The sequence below is a fragment of the Suricata suricatta genome, chromosome X (genome assembly GCF_006229205.1).
Source record: "Suricata suricatta isolate VVHF042 chromosome X, meerkat_22Aug2017_6uvM2_HiC, whole genome shotgun sequence".
Lineage (NCBI taxonomy): Eukaryota > Metazoa > Chordata > Mammalia > Carnivora > Herpestidae > Suricata > Suricata suricatta.
In genome coordinates, this window is record NC_043717.1 from 14,483,313 (window position 1) to 14,504,253 (window position 20,941).

General features: G+C 45.4%; 1 protein-coding gene across 1 annotated transcript in view; it reads right to left on the minus strand.

Annotated features, from left to right (window-relative positions):
- MAP3K15 (mitogen-activated protein kinase kinase kinase 15) overlaps positions 1 to 20,941 on the minus strand; it is a gene marked incomplete at its 5' end in the record, with an annotated part of 123,320 nt that overhangs the window by 65,613 nt on the left and 36,766 nt on the right. Inside the window, 3 exons of the mRNA XM_029929621.1 lie at positions 7,108 to 7,214; positions 9,215 to 9,383; positions 12,385 to 12,578. Coding sequence (XP_029785481.1) covers positions 7,108 to 7,214; positions 9,215 to 9,383; positions 12,385 to 12,578 — 470 coding nt within the window. The remainder of the gene's footprint in view (positions 1 to 7,107; positions 7,215 to 9,214; positions 9,384 to 12,384; positions 12,579 to 20,941) is intronic.

The following is a 20,941-nucleotide window of genomic DNA, read 5'->3' on the forward strand; positions in this document are numbered from 1 at the left end:
GCTATTCACTACATTTCACATTTTACTCCAAATGGCCTTCTAGATTTTAGCTCTTCTTTTTTTAAATGTGTATTTATTTTTGAGAGAGAAAGACAGAGACAGAGATAGAGTGTGAACAAGGAAGGGGCAGAGAGAGAGAGGCGCAGAATCTGAAACAGGCTCCAGGCTCTGAGCTGTCAGCACAGAGCCCAACCTGGGGCTTAAACTCATGAACTGTGAGATCATGACCTGAGCCGGATGCTTAACCAACTGAGCCACCCAGGTGCCCCCTAGATTTTAGCTCTTCTTAAGAAGCCTTCCTCAAATACCATCACTGAAGATACCAGAACACCAGTGTTTGGGATTCTGTCAGCCAACAGAAGGGCAATTCACATTCGCTCAGCATCTTCTATGTGCCAGGCACTGTGCTAAGTTTTTAAAGATACTGTTATTTAATGGGCGCCTAGGTGGCTCAGTAAGTTGAGCATCCAACTCTTGATTTCAGCTCAGATCATGATCCCTGGGTCATGAGATCCAGCCCTATGCATGGAGCCTACTTGGAATGCTCTCACTCTCTCTCTCTCTTTCCCTCTCTCCCTCTGCCTCTTCCTTTCTCTTAAAAAAATATTCTTCTTTAATTCTTAAAAGCATCTCATTTCACATGTGAGTGACATCACACAGTATTTGTCTGTCTCTCACTTATTTCACTTGGATTTATACTCTCTAGATCCATCCATGTCATTGTCTAGATCCATCCATGTCATTGTAAATGACGAGATTTCATTCTTTGTTATGGCTGTGTAATATTCCACTGTACAGATATATTACGTTTGTTTACCCATTCATCTACCGATGGACACTTGGGCTGCTTCCATAATTCAGCTAATGAGCAAAGAAAAAAAACCAGAGAGGCAACCAAGTAAGAAATGGACTCTTAACTATGGGGAATACTCTGTTGTGTGTGTGTGTGTGTGTGTGTGTGTGTGTGTGTGTGTGTGTATAATATATACACACATGTGACTGTATTTTCCAACACTCGTTAACTGTATACACCCCTCACAAGTGGTCTCCTCCTTTAGTACAAGAGCCTCCCCCAACAGAGAAGTCAGTCAAGGGGAGAGGGCGGGGAGACAAAAGGCAGGAAACCAAAGCAGGAACTGGACAGAAAAGGAAGACACCTTAGGCCCCAAGAGGCCCGGGGGAGGGCTGATGGAGGTCGTGTAAGTCCTCCAGGTAAATATTTTCAAAAGGAAAATGTGCAAGGGCACCTGGGTGGCTCAGTCATATAAGCACCTAACTTCGGCTCAGGGCATGATCTCGTGGTTCATGAGTTCAAGCCCCACATCGGGTTCAGGTCATGATCTTGTGGGTTTTTGAGTTCCACCCCCACACTGGGCTCTCTGCTATCAGCAAACACCCCACTTAGGATTCTCTGGCCCCACCCCTGCCCCTCTCCCTCTCTCATGCACTCTGCCTCTGTCAAAAATCGACAAACATTAGGAAAAAAAAAAACAAAAGGAAAACATGTATTACTGGCAAGGCCACTACTCAGAACATGAGGGGATGGGACACTTCTCAGGAAAAACAATGCAACTGGTCTTTTGGTATAAAACGTACGTATTAGGCAAGTGGCTACCATCTAATGCTGTCATCATAGACGACAAAGCAGAACATATGAAAGGATGGCTCTACAGCTCCCAGAAGCCCAGGGTTTCTTTTGGCTGTCCCCCAGGCAAACGAAAAAGAAGAGAAAGCTTTCTGGGCAGAGTTTCATGGATTACGCCAGGACATTATTAAATGAGTGTATCCAGGGGCACCTGGGCGGATCAGTTGGTTAAGTGTCTGACTTCGGCTCAGGTCACGATCTCACGGTTTGTGGGTTCAAGCCCTGCATCGGTTTCTGTGCTAACAGCTTCGGATTCTGTGTTTCCCTCTCTCTCCGCCCCTCCCCCACTCATGCTCTGCTACTGTGCCTCTAAAAATTAAACATTTAAAAAAATTATTTTAAACCTAGTGGATCCAGAGCACTTTGCTAAAACTGAGAAGTTCTGGCCCCAGATCTCTCACTGGCCAGCTGTTATATTCTGGGCCCTGGCCTGACTTTCTTTCTTCCTCCTCCCTGAAACAAAGAGTTTGGACCAGATGACTCCTAGTCAGTTCACAGGATTCATGCTTCTCTTCCCCTCCAGGGAAATCATTACTACAAAAATGTACCCTTATTTTGCAACATGCTTTTAGGTCATCATTTTCCTACTTTTGACAAACACCAAATAAAGAATGGCTATAAAGGGGGCGCCTCAGTCAGTTAAGCATCTGACTCTTGATTTCGGCTCAGGTCATGATCTCACGGTTTGTGAGTTTGAACCCGTCATCAGGCTCTGTGCAGACTGTGCAGAGTCTGCTTGGGATCCTCTCTCCCTCTCTTTCTGCCCCTCCCCTGCTTGCAAGGTCTCTCTCTCAACTTAAATAAATAAACTTTAAAGAATGACTACATAAATATATAAATTATTTTTGGTAAGATCAAACAGTGAGCTTAAATAGAAGGGACAAAGAAAAGGATGCTAATGATTATGGCAGAGACGAGGAACCCACACCGCCCTCCAGGGACATGGGTCCCGCCACCCGAGCAGTAACAGAGCTGGACAGCCCAGGGGCTGAGGACGAGGTGACTGCTTTGGCTCTGGAACAAGCTTGCGGCCTCGCTGGCACAAGCTGGATTTCATCACATCCGTTTACTAGCTCCCCTGCACACATTTCCAGGCCCCACGCAGTGCCTTCCTCTATCACTCCCCTTAACTTATTTATAGAAGGACACATCAGATATTCTCATAAATGTGCCATGCATTCGCTTCCCTTCCACTAGGTGAGGAATTCAAGGAGTTAAATTTTGCTGGACTTAGTGGTCTTGACCCAAAGATGCAGAGAGTAGAAAATGAGAACACTCACACCTACTTTGTGACAGTTAAGTTCTGTTGTTCCTAACCTAGGGCTTTGATGCTATTAGTAAGTATTCTTCCAGACCAGCTTTCTGCCTATTGCTTGGATGCCTGGTCAGGCTCTTCTGGCTGCATTAACATATCCAATAAAGTCCTGTCAGCAAAAACAATGGCAAATAAAAGTTGCTCATGAAGGATTCCTGGCCACTAGGTGGCAAGCAGTTTAACTGACCAATGGAAACTTGAAGCAGCTTTGAATGAGCTTCTGAACAGCTCAAGTGCAAGCTATCAGCGAAGGCTGGCTGGGTCAGGCCGCCTTTCCTAAGGACAGGGATGCCTTGCCCTCTGAGGGTCAAACCTCATCCACTGCCCCCAAACTTTGGCAACTAACTCATGGTCGGGACTGGCTCCACTTCCTAGGAGTTACAGGTCAACTGTAATGCAGGAAGGTTATCTGTCCATCACTGTCTTCCCCTTTACAGACACAGGGTATCGCCATCAAGTTTCTCAAAACTGTGCACAGTACCGAATTCTACCGTGAATATGCTGACAGCTGGCCAAGTTCTGCCTAATAAAGCCAAAGTGCCAAATTCAGGATCAGACTGCAGGCACACCGGAAGCAAATACTGCAATATTACAGAAAATCCCTTGTAGGCTAGAAAAAAAGGGGTTCTTGGCTTTGAGGACCTTGCCTGGCCTATCAGACAGTTCCACCAGATAAGGGGACTAGAAGCAAACAGCCATCACCGGAGAGCACGGTGGGCCAGTGGCACGTGGTCCCAGTCCTCCTGCTTCCAAACCGGATGCATGTTCGCCCGGATCACTTCAGCCCGGCGCACCCATTTCTCTGAGGTACTGAGTTTCCATTTCAGAATCTGTTTTTCTTTTTTAGTGCTCTGGATCGACAGCAATCAGCCTGCCTTGTTCTGTCCGACAAGAGTGACCTCTACTCCATCTGGGAGAAGACATGGTGGTGAGTGACTTACACAGACCTTTTAGCTTTGATTTAACACCATTTTTTTTAGAGTACTTACAGTGTGCCAGGCATTCTTCCAGGAACTTCTTCAGTGCTAACTCATTTAATCATTATAAATCAAGGGTTAATCAAGTACAATCAAGTATGAATGAAAGTGGCACATGCTACTTTGATGTAACAGAGTTACAAGACTTTTTTTTCTCCAGGCTTAATGAAGATGCCCTTCCCAACATTCCCTGCCTTGGGATGCTGAGTTCAAAGACCAGGAGGGGCTCCTGGGTGGCTCTGTAGGTTAAGTGTCTGATTCTTGATCTCAGCTCAGGTCCTGATCTAATGGTTTGTGAGATCAGGCTCTATGCTGACAGTGCAGAGCCTGGTCACGAGTCTCTCTGTCCCTCTCTTTCTCTGTCCCTCCCTCCATTGAAATAAATAAACTTAAAAAAAAAAGAAGACTAGTGGGGAGAGAGCAGGCACATTTTCACAGAGATCATGAACTCCCCTTCCAAAAGGAATAAAATCCTATCGCCATTGGCCACTGTCTCCTCTAGCAGGACATGCGTGCAGGCTGTGCACCCAACAGAATCATGCCACCAGCATACAGAAATCAGGCACAGGAACATTCATGGCAGCACTGTTCTTAGCGCCCCAAAAGGAAAACAACCTAAAGGTTTATCGGCAATAAAACAGATAAATCAATTGTGGTATATCCGCACAATGGATTACTCTCCAGCAACAAGAATCAGTGAGTTCGGCATAGATCCAACAACACGGATGAATCTCACAAATGTGATGCCAACTGACGGCAACAGACCCAATGGAATACACACTGTGTCATTCCATTTATATGAGGTTCAAGGACAGGAGAAATTGACCTATTGACAGATGTTACAACAGTGGTTGCCTATGAAGGGTTGGGAACTGCCGGCAAAGGAACACAAAGGAACTTTCTGAGGGGATGGAAATGGCTTATATTTTGATAAGGGTGTTGTGTGCAGTGTGTGTCCATTTATCAAAATCCATCCAATTGTACACTTAAGATCTATGCATTTCACTGCATGCACACTGGACTTCAACATAAACCACAGATGTGACGTCACGTGAGTTCTAAGACTCCTGAAGCCATCCATGGGCTTCCGAACTCATCTACTGTCCTGTGGACACTGCCGGTAGCAAACCCACAATGTGTAGCCTAATCCAGCTGCTGAAGCCAAGCCAAGCCTGAGAAACCAGACACAGGAGTCCTCTAACCCAGGTCACCTCCTAAACTCACTTTACTCATTCCCCATGGAAGATGTTGGCCACAGAAGGTTGATAAGGAGGTGCCAAAACTCTTTGGCTCTCAGGCTGAGTGGGAATACCCTCCCAAAGGTTTCTGCTTTACAATTCGGTATGACTGATTTCTGGCCCCAGCAGAAGGCAGGTCCCGCAGTAAGTAGATCTGGGCACGGCTCTCACCATATGCACCTAATGAGGCTCCCCTTCCTGTATCTCACCCAGGGAAAAAGGGAAAATGCAGGACTTAGACATTTAGGCATCTAGAATTTGGGAGGGCTGAACTGGGCAAACTCACAGTTAATCCTCCAAACCCATAGGAGCCAAGTGTGAAGGAGCACATGGCCGACCTGGCAGAGACTGCATTTCCCAAGTGCCCCCAGGGCTAGATGGACCCCTGTGCCTATGCCCTCAACAGAGGAACATGAATACGTGAGTATGAGTGTCCTGTGCAAATTCTACTTGCTTTAAAGGAAACTATCCTGACCTTCCACTCATTCCCCACTTTGCACAGGCTGGAACACAGAGGAGCAGCAACCTGTCATCAAGCAGAAGACCACACTTTTGCCAAGTGAAGTGAAGAGCTACAAAGTGGTCTGAAACCAGGTCCCTGAAGAGTTCCTGGAGCACTGCTGTGCCACCGGTCTGGCCCAGGCACCACTGGACTACTATGTGAAGGAGAAACTGTGATCTTACTTCAGTCCTTTCATGTGGGGTGTCTTTGTTACTGCATCTGAACTAACACCCCCAGCACACAAGCTTTAGAGGCTCATGGTCTCCAGGCAGGAGTTTCCAAGTCTGACATACTCTAAGTAGCTCAGTGATTTGAACTCCAACGCTCTGAGTACCCTAGTGCATGAAGACAGCACCTACTCTTCCTGTCATACAACGTCATTCTGTTGCTTCAACTACTCCCTCACCATCTACAAGCTGCTATCAACTCCTCGTTCATGTGTACAAGGGCCTCTGAAGACACAGTCCTACCGTCCACACTCAGCCTCGTGGCATGTGCTTGCCTCGTGTGTGTCCCGTGTTCGTTCGAGTCGCCCTGGGTGCTCCGAGGGCACGCCACACATGGAGCACACTAAGTTCCCATTTCTGTTCTGGCCCAGCAGAGTGGCCTTTGTGTCATCCCCACCCCATGCTCTCTTGTGCCCACAAAGTTATTCTTACTACGAATTCCAAACCCAGCCCCATAGACCCCAGGGGAGCTTCTTCAAAACCTCCAAGCAGAGGGGCGCCTGGGTGGCTCAGTCGGTTAAGCATCTGACTTCCGATTTCAGTTCAGGTCATGATCTCCTGGTCATAAGATCAAGCTTCGGGCTGGGCTCCACGCTGGGCATGGAGCCTACTTGAGATATTCTCTCTCTTTCTCTCTCCCTGCCACCCCACACTGCCCAACCCAACCCCCTACTGCCTCACTCATGCTCTCAAAAGGAAAAAGAAAACCCTCCAAGGAGAATAACCTCATCCCTCTGGTATGCTTCCATAGCATTTTGGGCAAACCTTCATTAAGGCATTTATTACTCTGAGCTGTTAGGGCTTTATATATGTGTGTGACCTCACAGCCGCAACATATGTCCAAAGACAAAATCCCCGAAAACCAAGACCTAGACCATACGCCTTGCCCATTTTCATAACCTTGGCATTTAGCACATGATCTGGCTCAGATCTCTCACCTCAGTGAGAGGTGAATGAAAGAAGAAGAACTGAGGGTGCCTCGGCGGCTCAGTCACTTAAGCATCTGACTTTTGGTATCAGCTCAGGTCATGATCTCACGGTTTGTGGGTTTGAGCCCCGCATCAGGCTCTGCTGACAGCGCAGAGCCTACTTAGGATTCTCTCCCTCTCCCTCTCCCTCTCAAAAATAAATAAACAAACATTAAGAAAAAGAACTGAACAGGAAGCAGGTTTCAAAATTCTATACATACACTATCACTCTTACCTGTTCAGTGCAAATGCATAATGGAATTTAATATTATGCTGATCGGCCAAGTCACACGTAGGCAGCATTTTTAGTGTTTCTACCAGCTTCACCATAGCGTCATAGTCCTGTTGGCAAGAAGTCCCATGGTGAGAAGCAGACAAAACACCCAGCTCTTCACAGATTTTTCTGAACAGTTATAAACATGACTGCCACGGCATTTAAATATCAGCTTTCCCTGACACACAGCATTTAGTGAAGTTACTTACAGCCCATGAGAGAACAGAAACAAGATTTTTTTCAAACCCAAAATGGATGAGAGAGAAGACAGACAAAAATATCCCTGCTACCAGAGGCTACAAGAAGATCAAGGGAAAGAAGTGTAAAGGCAACAAAAGCAAGCAAATGAGTCCAGCAGCCCCCAAAAATCTACCACGCTTTGAGTGCAGGAAAGTTAACACTGAGAGCACCGCTGTGGGGTAAGATGAGCCCCATAGATGAGACAGAAACATCCACAAAATCCTATGGTCACTTACCGTGTTCAGAGAGGAAACATGCCAGATCCTTCTTATTTCGTCAGAAATAAGTGAATTCATCTAAACTAGGGTTTCTCAACCTATATTTTAGGGGCTAGATGATTCTTTGCTGTGGGGGATCTCCTGTGCATTCTGGAATATTATGCAGCATCCATGGCTTTGACCTCTAAGATGTCAGTAGCACCTCCCCCTAACCTCCAAGTTATAAAACCCAAAAATGTCTCCAGACACTGTCACATGTCCCCTTGTGGAGAACCATGGCTCTAAAGTGTCTGGTTTTCCAGGGGAAAATTGCTATTGTGTTTGTCTCAGCTGGGTCCCCTCTGAGCTATGCCATCTGTGACCCTTTCAGCCAGGCTTCAAATCCCGGGGCCTGGCCAACTTGCTGACAGCCAGCTACAGTGAGCTGAAGAAGTCCCACGTCTGTCATGTGGCTCTGCACCTTGTGGCTGCCGCTAGGGAGGAGGCGGTGTGTTCCCAGAAGCTTCTGGCTTACCTTTGAGCCTCACAGTCCTACCGAATGGAAAGTTATGAAAAGAAGAGATGTGTGAAGGCAAGGACAGAAGGAAGCCAGCAGCTCAATGGAAGAAAGACTCCATCAAGGTCACTCTCATTCTCTTGTCCTCAAGGCCATGATCTAATCATTGTCAAGATCCCTAATAGCATCTGCTATTAAAGTCAATTAGATGCATCTGTTTGTCGCCAGGGCCGACACTCCTTAGCGGTTGGCCCTTCTCGGTCTGGGCCATAAATGGATGCCTCTCCCGCTTGGATTTAAAGGCCCATTGTCAAGGAGCTCTGACACGGCTCTGCAGAGCTCTGCAGGGAAGGCGCACTACCCCGTGTGCCCCCAGAGGGACGGGAGTCAAGACAGCCGTCCAAATGGCTCAAAAGCATTGAACTTGGAGGGAGGAAACCACTTCCTTCATGGCACCGCATCCCATAAACTCTTTCTCAAGGACTCTCCGCAAGTCTTGATGCTTGTTTTAGAATAAATATCTGCATTCCCTGGGTCCTGGATGTGCTTCGGCTACTCCTGCTGTGTCACTCATGGGTGGTGGGAAACAAAGAAGGAAGTGACAAAGGCCTAAAGAAAGAGGCGGTGCAGAGGAGTTAACAGCAAGGACAAAGGAGCCAGCTGCCTCAGTATGAATCGTGACTTTGCCAACTGCTGTGTGACCCTTGGACCATCTACTTGACTTCTCTGTGTCTATTTCCTCATTTGTAAAATGGGGATAATCAGAGTATACATCCCATAAACATATGAAGAGAATCAAACAAATTAGTATTTGACAAAAGCTGGGAACAGTGCCTGGCATAAAGTGCACTGAAACCGTGAAACTCTACGCTCCTTTTATTAGGCAGTACTCTGTATGGGATTTTGCTGGAGTGGCCATCTGGTCCCACAAAACCTCCAATGTTAGGACCACAAAAGATATGCTAGGTGACCTGTGTCCTAACCACATAACTATTTAGTCTACAAAACAAACACCTACCCATATACCTGGTATAAGCATACTTCCTATGAGGAGTTAATTCCTTATGCCAAAGGAGAACTACATGTGCGCTAGCCGCCATTAAAGTACTCATACCTGGATGTCGCGGTAAGACAGCAGTAAATTAATGATGATGTCTGGGGTCAGAACCTCAGTGTCGTCCATGCGGAGCTTGATCCGAGCCAGCTCCTTGGCCAGTTCATCACCTTGGTATTTCTCTCGGGCTCTCCGGATGTCATTTAATAAGGTTTCTTTGTAATAAGCACTGGAGAGGGAAATATGAAAACCCCCAGATACGTCTACGCGCATCTGGGACTCTGTTTCCTTCAGCAGCTCAAACTAGATTCTCATACCCATGACTTGGGTTAACACACGGGGACCTCTCCCAGACCTAAGCCTCCCTGCACCGGAAGAGACAGGAGACATGTCCTACTTGCTAGTCCCATCCTGTAGCAAGTAACCACTTGACCAAAACAAAGAAATTCAGTTCATTATGACCTTGAAAATATTTTCAAAGTTGACCTCCATCTGTATTTGGATGACGCAGGGACTTGCTACCCACACCCCCTCTGACATTTTCAAACACAAAGAGAGCAAGAGGTTACCTTACTTGAATCGTTATTTCCCCTGCTAGGAACACATTATCACAAAGCCAAATACAACTCCCCAAGCCGTGAACCACAGTACAATGAGAACGTTGTTCAAATCTGTCTATCAGGTATCTCTGCTCATAACAATCCCAAAGCTTTTTCTGGTTGGCCAAGGGCCAGAAACTGGATGTGCCCACGAGCAATCCAAGAAGCTGTGCCTGGAAGCTTAGGAGCAATGTCTGCCTTTCACTCCCCTGGCCACGTGCAACTGCCAGAATGCTCTTCTGACGTGCCGCTCAGCTTCCTTCGCGGCAGAGTGGATAAATAATAGAGATGCGTGTAAGCATCTCTAGCGGTTCAAATCCACACTGGAATCTTTCACCACAGCCTCTCAAAGAACCAATGCCAGTACCTGGTACTTGGTTTAAAACCTTTCAAAATGATCCAATTTGCTGTATAGAGGCCAACTTACAATGACTGTAGATTTAAATATGTTGTCTCCTTTCCAAGTAATGTTTTCATGGAGACTGGGAAAAGCCAACCAGTAATATACTCTCATCCCACTAAGTGGCTAAGATGATTTCACCATAGAAAAACTAGGCTGTTCATTACAAAAAGGAGCTGACTCAATCTAACAGTCTTCAGAGAAAGAGACATACAACACATAAGAATAAGAATATTACTTATTTTTCATAATCATAAAACTATGCCAAATAAATGTGAATACAGTACAAGGGCTAGTCCAATGATTAAATAGGACCTCGATTACCATTTCAAGAATGAGGTGATGCCCCACAGAAAATTATCAGTGCACTGGTTTTTCTTTTATTTGTCTACTGCTTATCATCCCAATGAGCAAATTAGCAGATTCTACCAGTGTTTAAAATTCTGTCATTACTCAAACAAGTCATTAAGTTGGGTGACAGCCACCGTCCATTTGGCGGACTATAAAGGCATCAATGACATTCAACTGTTATTAGTTTACCCTGACAAGCACAAAGTTATACTTTAGTCTTGTTTGCAGGCTAATTCTGAAAAATAGTCTTAATAAACTAAGAAACCTCAGAAGAGCCATACCCTGTAAGTAAATAAACAAAACACAGAGTCGGGTATGGCTCAGGGACCTCTCTATGTAATACACAAGCAGCCATTTCTTCCTGTGGCAATGAGCCAAGATGCTGCTGATCAATGGGAACTTGGAAATGGCTTCAAACCACTTCTCAGCACAAGGCCACAGGCAGCCTTCATTGATCTATCCAAGCTGATACCTATGCCAGAAGCGTATCTGCCATCCCTCTTACACAGTTTTTGTACCATAAGCACCATGTACCCTCCCACCAACCCACCAAGGGGTGGAAGTGACCAACAGGCATTTCAAGTCCTCTGAAATGATACCTAATCTAGAGGTGCTTTCCTCTGATACACACACTTGGTGAAAAACAAACTCGGTCGACTTCCTGCAGGACCTTTCTCATCTGGCAGACTTAAGCTGGCCTATTTCCTTATCTGATATCTGAAGAGCTTTCTCTCTAAACATCACTAAAATGTTCACTGCGCAGCAACGGGCAACTGAGTCAGGCTCTGCAGGACTGTGCCACAAATGGAACTCCATTTGCCATCTGCATTGGCATTTGGTCACATACGTCTGGGTTTCTAGTCTTATTTTCCCATTAAAGTGGAAGGAACCCTGTGTCCAATTAAGAGATGACAGGACAGAAAAAGAACTGACTGTGAGCAAGTGTGTGCCTCACGCCACCGTCCCAACAGTAACATGTCACAGTCTGGGAGCTGCTACCTGAGCCAAAGTGGGACGTGCGGTCCTTTCTATTTCATTGTAGGTCAGTTCTGCCTGGCTTTGAATATTTGTTTTGCAAGGACAAATCCTTCTTGCGACATAACTTACAGCAGTAAATCCTTTAAATGGGCTGCAAGCAAAATCACTGGAGCCACATTTAGTGGATAATGTTTGGCCTCCCACTTCGAGCGTGAGAGCATGTTAAGGGAAGGTTCCTTGAGCACGGAGGCTGACAGGTGAGCTGCCGTTTACAAGGCTGCAAAGGGCAGGGTCGCCTGAGCCGGGACTCAAAGCCACACCTGCCCACCTCTGAATGAGTACTCCACACCTTCTCCAATGTAAAGCTATGAAGAACACATCCCCAGACGCCCTGATGTCAGGATGGCTGTGGCTTGACTCAAAGCATCCGACTTTATAGCACAAGAACTTATGATCTGAATGACCTTGCTGAGCCATTTTAACAATCCCAACATGGGGTTGGGGGTAGGGGGAGGTGAAATCATGCTCAGAACTGATCTTAAAGCAAGGAATCTCAGGCTTGAAAGAGCATGAAAAAAAAACCCCAGTGACTTAACTTCCTTCTTTTCTAGATGAGAAAATGGCTACAGAGATTTATCGAAGTCACATGGGGAGTTGGAGGCAGACAGAGGCTGACCCTTCATCTCCTAACTCCAGTTCTATTCTCTTTTGGTTACATCCCAATAGCCCACTTTAGTGAGGTAGCAAGGAAGAATAAAGGATTCCAGAGGATCTAAGAAAAGACCAGCAGGGGTTTCCCGCTCTCTGGGCATTATGATCTCCTAAGGGTCTACCACCCCCATGAATGTGAAGGGAAATTTTTGGCAAAGCTCCCAGGGCTGCGGACAGTGAGTGGGCATTACCATGAGGTCACGTGGATGTCCTTGAGGAGGCTGATCAACCTGTCCACCAGGGGCACGCACAGCGGGCCCAGGACGGTGTCCCAGTTGGGCTGCATGTATTCAGAGGCACGCATCTGGGCGTCGCTCTCGCAGTAGAAATAATCAGCACACGATGTCACGATGTATGGGATGAAATAATAATTTCCACTAGATGCCTGGAAGAAAGAAACAAAATGCGTTTCACAAAGTAATTGATGCAGAAGCCTAGCCACGGATTCGGGCAGGGAGGCATGGCAGGTCAGGGAAGGAGAAAGTACCTGAGAATGACTGACTAGGGGTGCGACAGGGGTGTGACAGGACAATGCATCTGTCAGACACACAACTAGAAACCACTCGATTCCACAAGCTTGACCACAAAAATCTGGTTTCAGAGGCTGGACTGATCTGTGTAGGGCTCTGACCTTCACTGGCAGAGCTCTCAGGGTTTCAGGTCTTAGAGACTCCATCAGTTCACTACGTGCCCATCCCCAACCCCCTCCCCCACCCGATCAGGGTGAGCTTGGGACCCACTGATGACCAAGAATTGCAATGTAAAGGCAGGTACTTTTTTTTTCAGCATGGATGGAAAAGCCTCATTACTTGAAAATTTAACTACAGCTGAACTGTTCTAAACTCTATTGAGTAAAAACTGTTTGGCAGGAAGCTGGTATCAATAACTATGACAAGTCTTAGAGATATTTTGGAAGAGGATGTTAAAGAGTTTTATATTGTCAAATACTACTCAGGTAAAACAGTATCTTTTTTTCTAAGAAATAATGGTGCAATTTTGATGGGCAGAAACCATATGTTTGCACTCATAGGTCTAGCAGGAAAACAAGAGAGACCTAATGGAGAACCAGGGGGAACGGAGGAGGGAGAGAGAGTTGGGGAGAGAGAGGGATGCAGAACTTGAGAGACTATTGAATGCTGAGAATGAACTGAGGGTTGGGGGGGAGGGGGAAGGGGGGGAAGACAGGTGGTGGTGATGGTGGAGGGCACTTGTGGGGAAGAGCACTGGGTGTTGTATGGAAACCAATTTGACAATAAAATATTATGAAAAAAAAAGAAATAATTACAATTTGACTATGAATCATGATCCTTTGTAAAGAATAAACACTACCTCTAAAACGCCTTAGATATTGCTCAATTTTTTTAGTACATTTGAGACTAAAATACATTCTTACACGACCTTCTTCTGTCACAGTCAACCTTTTGTCTACATGGTCATAAAAAGCAACTAGCTTGGGGGCGCCTGGGTGTCTCGGTCGGTTAAGCGTCTGACTTCAGCTCAGGTCATTATCTCGTGGTTGCTGAGTCCGAGCCCCACGTCAGGCTCTGTGCTGACAGCTCAGAGTGTAGACCCTGCTTTGGATTCTGTATCTCCCCCTCTCTCTCTGCCCCTTCTCCACTCGGCACTGTCTCTCTCTCAAAAGTAAATAAAAACATAAATAAACTTAAAATTTAAAAAAAGCAACAAGCTTAAAATTCCAGACTCTTTAATCCCCATCTCTTCACTTAGTTTTAAAGAATGTATACAGTACCAGAAACAATTCATCTGATTTTCACTCCTGAATTTTTTACACTAAACTAATGGAATTATTCAAGCATTTTAGAATAATACAGACATAACCTTGGGAAGCACACTTTCTCCAAGAGCAAGAAACTAAATAAGCCATATAGCTTCTTCCAAATTAGAAAGAAATTCATTAATTACAGAAAAAACATGTTTAGAACACTACCATCTCAAACAGAAGCCGTGGGAAAACTGACTGCGTTGAACTAATTTCAAATACCCACATGACATACATTTTCAAGTCCTCCTTTTGAGTAAGACCTGCTTACACAAGAACAGGCAGCTTTCTTGTTTCCACCTGAAGCCCAACTCTAATTACTTGTCTTGAGACTCTCTCTCTCCTTTGTATCTTGAAGGGCGTCTCTAAGTCCTACTTGGTGGTGTTTTTGGCCCTATGTATTTTGTCAAGAAAAAATTACCAGTGCTGCTCCATTCAAATACATCTTACACTGCATCAGTAAACCTGTTCTGGCAAAGGCCACGTGGTAAAGATTCTTGATTTGGGGGGCCAGTGTCTCCTGCAGGCCCCCACCTTTTGCTACTGCGGCCTGAGAGCAACTGGAGATGGCACAGAAACACACAAGCACAATTATGTCCCAATAAAATTTCATTTATGGGCACCCATCTGAATTTCGTATCCTCACATGTCCTGAAATACTTCTCCCCTTCTGCCATATTCCGATCACTTAGAAATGTAAAAACCCTTCCTAGCTGACAGGTGACACAAAGGCAGGTGGCGGGCTGGCCCTGTCTTACGTGAAGCTCCTGGATGTCCCATTATTCCTGAAAATCGGATTTTCTCAGAACGCTTACCCTGCTGCACAATAGCAGCCTAAGACTGTCCCCGTGGGCACCAGATAGGGACACCAGTGTGTCACAAACAGAGGTAGCAAAAATCCAGGGGTGTGGGTGACAACTGGGGAACAGGGAGAAGACAACTCAAGCTACTTCCTGGCAATCACTGGGAAGCACCTGTCCAAGGGGAACGAAGACTCCTCTGGCCCTGGTTAAGATCTTCACGTTCTCAACGAGAGACCAGTACTGTCCAGCCAGGTGAGGTTGTGGCGGGGTGGACCCCGATGTCTCCCTCATCTCTGACAAAATGCCACGTTGTTGAAGTAAGGTGAAAGCCATTTATACAGTCAGAAGCTTAAACTCGTTCTTCTACCTGCAAGTGGCTGAGTTTACGGTAAAAAGCCTTCTGATTTCAGACAGAGGGAGAAAAGGGCTGTGGGGATCAGTGAGGTCTAGAAGGTAAAATATCTGTGAAGAAGCAGAGTTTTTTCTTTCCCCAAAAATGTTAGAGCTGGAAAGCGAGGGGGCAGGGGGCAGTGAGAAGCTTCTCAGATTAGCTCCTCAGAAAAACAGCCCTAATGGATAAAAAATTAAAATAAAAACATTGTAAGTCTCTATGAATTGTGTGAAGAGCATATACCAATGGGGAAACATTTATTCAAGAAAAGCAACTAATCTTGGTAAGAAGAGTGAGACTCCAGCTTTTGAGCTATGACCCCTTCCTCCCTGGTCCTCCAGCCCAGCAGGACAGCATACCCTGAGTAGGTACGGCAAGAAGATGGGGCTCCCTGGCACCCCACCACCTCTCCTCAGGAAGGCCAGGCTGCCAGCATTCCCACCCACCCCAGCCCTGTGCTGGAGCCACGCTGGCAACAGGCCCAGGGCGCCGGTAGGAGCCTGCCTCCCTCAGAAGGGTCCCCTGCTTTCTAGTGGCGTGCTGAGCAAGGTAGGCAGCCCCTCATCTCCCCAGCCTGGCCTATTTCACCAAGAAAAGTGGACTCTGATGGTCTCAGTCCCAGATCACAGAGGACGAGGGTCCCATGTCAGGAAAGGCAAGCTGCGAAGCTGTGGGGCTGTTGCCCCCGCTCAGTACCCTGCTGTAAAGCAGGGGACCGTTCTGAGAGCGGCAGGCCGCCCCCGCCCCCAGCTCCGGAGCAGCAGGGTGCAGGTGCTGGGCGAAGGCAGCGGTGTGCAGCGTGGACTGCCAGCACGCAGAACGCAGCACGGCCAAGTCCAAACTTAAGGGCACTACTGAAACCGACGGAGATTTTTGAGGCAGGAAATGAAGAGGAGGTTGGTAGTTCCAGGATAGCAATAGGGGAAAGGCAGACCAGCTCATTTACCACAGAGAAACAGGGAAGAGAGAGCTAAGAAGAGCCTTCATGAGGTCAGAGTAAACCTTGAAGACAGGCTTTAAGGACCGCCCCAGCAGAGGTGCCCAACGTTAATGGTATCTGACTACGGCACACTTAGGTCTCGGGCCTTGTCAAAAACTCAGCAGAATATTACTCGGCAATCACGAAGGATGAAATCTTGCCATGTGCAACTATGTGTATGGACAAGAGGGTATTATGCTAAGTGAAATTAGCCAGTCAGAGAAAGACAAATATCATAGCACTTCACTCTTATGCGGAATTTAAGATCCAAAACAGATGAACATAAAGGAGGGGAAGCAAAAATAATATAAAACACAAGAAGGGGGACAAAAGGTAAGAGACTCTAAAATATAGACAACAAACAGAGGGTTGCTGGAGGGGGATAAGCTAACCGGGGTAACGGGCATCAAGGAAAATACTTGTTGGGATGAGCACTGGGTGTTCTGTGTAGGAGACGAAGCACTGGAATCTCCTCCTGAAATCATGATTGTACTACATGCTATCTAACTTGGGTATAAATTAAAAATAAACAGGGGCGCCTGGGTGGTTGAATGTCCAGCTTCGGCTCAGGTCGTGATCTCACAGTTTGTGGGTTTAAGCCCCACATCAGGCTCTGTGTTGACAGCTCAGAGCCTGGAGCCTGCTTCGGATTCTTTGTCTCCCTCTCTCTCTGACCCTCCCCTGCTCATGCTGTTGCCCTCTCTCTCAAAAATAAATAAAACATTAAAAATTTTTTAAATATAAAATTAAAAATAAATTAAAAATAAATTATTTAAAAAACCACAGTCATCAGGTAACAATGAGGGTGTATTCTCAATACAAGAAGAACTTAAGGAAATCGAGAGGAGATACAGTCCAGGAGAGCCCAGGTGTAACCACGGTCAGCCCTGGCTGGGGGTGGGAGGGTCAGAGTAGCTGCGTGCAGACCAAGGTGACAGCCTCCAGAGAGTGTCACAGCGCAGGGGCACGCTGTGAGGCATAGGGACTTCGTGGAACTAGTCTAGTAAAATCATTAAACAAACAAACCAACAAACAACAAAAATAAGCTCCAGAGATAGAAAGATCAATGTCTAGCGGTGCTATAATGCATTATCTGAAATACCCAGTTTTCAACAGAAAAGAAACAAAACATGCCAACCAACAGGCCAGTGTTACCCATGCACAGGAAAACCAGCAGGCCATAGTAGCTGCCTTTGGAAAGGCCCACATACTGGACCTAGGGAGACAAAGACTTGAAAGTAGATATTATAAAGAACTTCTAAGAACTAAAAGAAACCATGCTGAAAAGAATGAAAAGTATGATGGCAATGTCGCATCTAATAGATGTCAGTGAAGCGACAGAAATTACAAAAAATGAAAATAAAAAACAGCAAATGGAATCTCTGGAGTTTAGAAGTACAGTGACCAAAATTAAAAAGTCACTGAAGGGGTCCGACAGGAAATCCGAGGGGAAGAAACAATCAGCAAACTCGCAGACAGATCACCAGATTATGCAATCTGAGGAACAGAGAGAAAAAAGAATGGAGAAAAATCAACAGAGCCTCAAAAAAAAAAAAGGGGGCCACCATCCAGTGAACCAACATACATGGCACGCTGCAGGGGTCCCGGAAGGAGAGCAGAGAAAGGAGCAGAAAATTATCCAAAGAAATAATTCTGAGAACTTCATAAATGTGATTAAATCAATCTACATATCCAAGAAACAGAATGAACTTCATGTTGGATAAACTCAGAGATCCATACCCAGGTATATCACAGCCAACATTTAAAAAAAAAAAGAAAATTAAAAAAAATTTTTTATTTTTAATTTATTGTCAAATTGGTTTCCAAACAACACCCAGTGCTCATCCCAACAAGGGTCTTCCTCCATGCCCATCACCCATTTCTCCCTCTCCCCCACCCACCATCAACCCTCAGTTTGTTCTCAGTATTTAAGAGTCGCTTAAAAGTTTACCTCCATCCCTCTCTATAAGGTTTTTTTTTATACCCCTTCCCCTTCCCCAAAAAGAAAACCTTGAAAGGTAAAAGGGTTTGGTCACGTACATGGGAACTCCGATGAAATCAACATCTGACTTTTCACTGGAAATAACAGGAGCCACAAGGCAGGAGGGGGACATACTCAAAGGGGAGAAAGAAAGAGTCAGTCAGCCACAATCTTCTACCTAACAAACCTAGATTTTCAGAATGAAGGGAAAATAAAGACATTTTCAGATCAACAAGTGAGATAATCAGTTTCCAGAAAAACCATCTTACAAAAACTACTAAAGCAAGTTCTTTGGGCTGAAAATGAGTGACAGCAGACACTAATTCTAATTGACTTAATAAAAACAAAGCACACAAGGAAAGGTAAATAGTTAACGATAACAGATGGTATGACTGTGGGTGCCTGGGTGGCTCAGTTAGTTAAGCGTCTGACTCTTGGCTTCAGCTCAGGTCACGATCTCATGGTTTGTGGGATTGAGCCCCGTGTCAGGCTCTGCACTGATGCTGAGGAGCCTGCTTGGGATTCTCTGTCTCTCTCTGCACCCCCCACCAAAAGAAATAAATAAACTTAAAAAAAAAGACTTTCTTTGCTATGCCAAGTTGAGGTGTTTGGAATTTATTTTTTAAAAAATGATGATACAGAAAAATGAACCTGGACCACTTTCTTACACCATACACAAAAATAAACTCAAAATGGATGAAAGACCTAAATAAGACAGGAAGCCATCAAAATCCTAGAGGAGAAAGCAGGCAAGAACCTCTTTGGCCTTGGTCACAGCAACTTCTTACTCAACATGTCTCCAGAGACAAGGGAAATCAAAGCAAACATGAACTTTTGGGACCTCATCAAAATAAAAAGCTTCTGCACGGTGAAGGAAACAATCTGCAAAACTAAAAGGTAACTGACGGAACGGGAAAAGATATTGGCAAACGACATATCAGATAAAGGGTTGGTATCCAAAATCTATAAAGAACTTACCAAACTCAACACCCAAAAAACAAATAATCCAGTGAAGAAATGGGCAAAAGACATGAATAGACACTTCAAAGAAGGCATCCAGATGGCCAACAGACACATGAAATGATGCTCAGTGTCACTCATCATCAGGGAAATACACATCAAAAGCAAACTAAGACACCACCTCACACCTGTCAGAATGGCTCACATTAAAACGCAGCCAAAGACAGATGTTGGCGAGGATGTGGAGAAAGAGGATCTCTTCTGCACTGCTGGTGGGAATGCAAGCTGGTGCAGCCATTCTGGAAAATAGTATGGTGGTTCCTCAAAAACTTAAAAATAGAACTAACCTATGACCCAGCAATTGCACTACTAGGTATTTATCCAAGGAATACAGGTGTGCTGTTTCGAAGGGACACATGCAGTCCAGTGTTTATATCAACAATAGTCCAAGTATGGAAAGAGCCCAAATGTCCATTGATGGAAGAATGGATAAAGAAGATGTGGCATATATATACAATGGGGTATTACTCAGCAATCAAAAAGAATGAGGTCTTGCCATTTGCAACTACATGGATGGAACTAGAGGGTATTATGCTAAGCATAATTAGTCAGAGAAATACAAATATCATGTGACTTCACTCATATGAGGACTTTAAGATACAAAACAGATGAACATAAGGGAATGGAAGCAAAAATAATATAAAAACAGGGATGGGGACAAAAACATAAGAGACTCTTAAATATGGAGAATAGAGGGTTGCTGGAGGGGTTGTGGGAGGGCAGATGGGCCAACTGGGTGAGGAGCACGAAGGTATCTACTTCTGAAATCAGTGTTGCACCATATGCTAACTTAGGTGGAAATTAAACAAACAAAAATTAAAATAATACTAAAAAATAAAAATATGAAAAAAAAGAGGCTATGTGGGCAATTTCCTCTTTCTTAACTGATTCAAGAGACAATCACACTGGCATGCCTGGGAGCCTCAGTCAGTTGAACGTCCAACTATTGGTTTCAGCTCAGGTCATGATCCCAGGGTCATGTGATCGAGCCGGGCATCGGGCTCTGTGCTGAGTGTGGAGCCTGCTTGGAATGCATGCTCTCCCCACCTCTGCCCCTCCCACTCACTCTCACTGTAACAATATAAAGACAATTGCATCAAATGACATATATAATGATAGAATCTGTATGTAACATACAGAAATGGGATTTACTGGACAGTAAATGTAAAAAAGATGCAGATGGAAACTAACGCAGTACTGACTTAAGGAAACAGCACCGTTTCTCAACTGCAAGCCACAAAAACCAACAAAAAGTACCAGAAATGGTCAACAAATAAGTTAGTATCACTCTCTAAATATATACATTTCTTTCTTTCCTTCTCTCAGCTTCTTTAAAACACATCATACAGAGTAATAATTTTAACAAAAATATTTACCAACTTTACAACTACATCACGCCGAGTGTCCGTAACTGAAGGTGCAAGAATGCCACCTGTGTGGATACAAGTACTGCAGCTTAGAGCTATTTCCCCAGCAAACATTTCTGCTGAAATCAGCAAGCCCACAGCACAAAAGTAAACTGTCCCCATCCTACTCAAGTCCTCAGTAACGAGGTGTGACAAAACAGGACCTCGGCAAACAAACACTACGTGCCAAGTGGGCAGGGCAGCGGCAGCGCGCATCACCCAGGCCTGCCCGCAGCCAGGCGGGGATGTGATCCTTCAGGCAGATGTTCAGCCACAGAGAAAACTGTGGAGAAAGAGAGGGAAGATGTGACCTCTGACAACTGAGCGAGCTGAATGAACGGGATTGAGCGGACAGCAGGAATCTGCAGCCTTGGCAAAGTAAAAATAC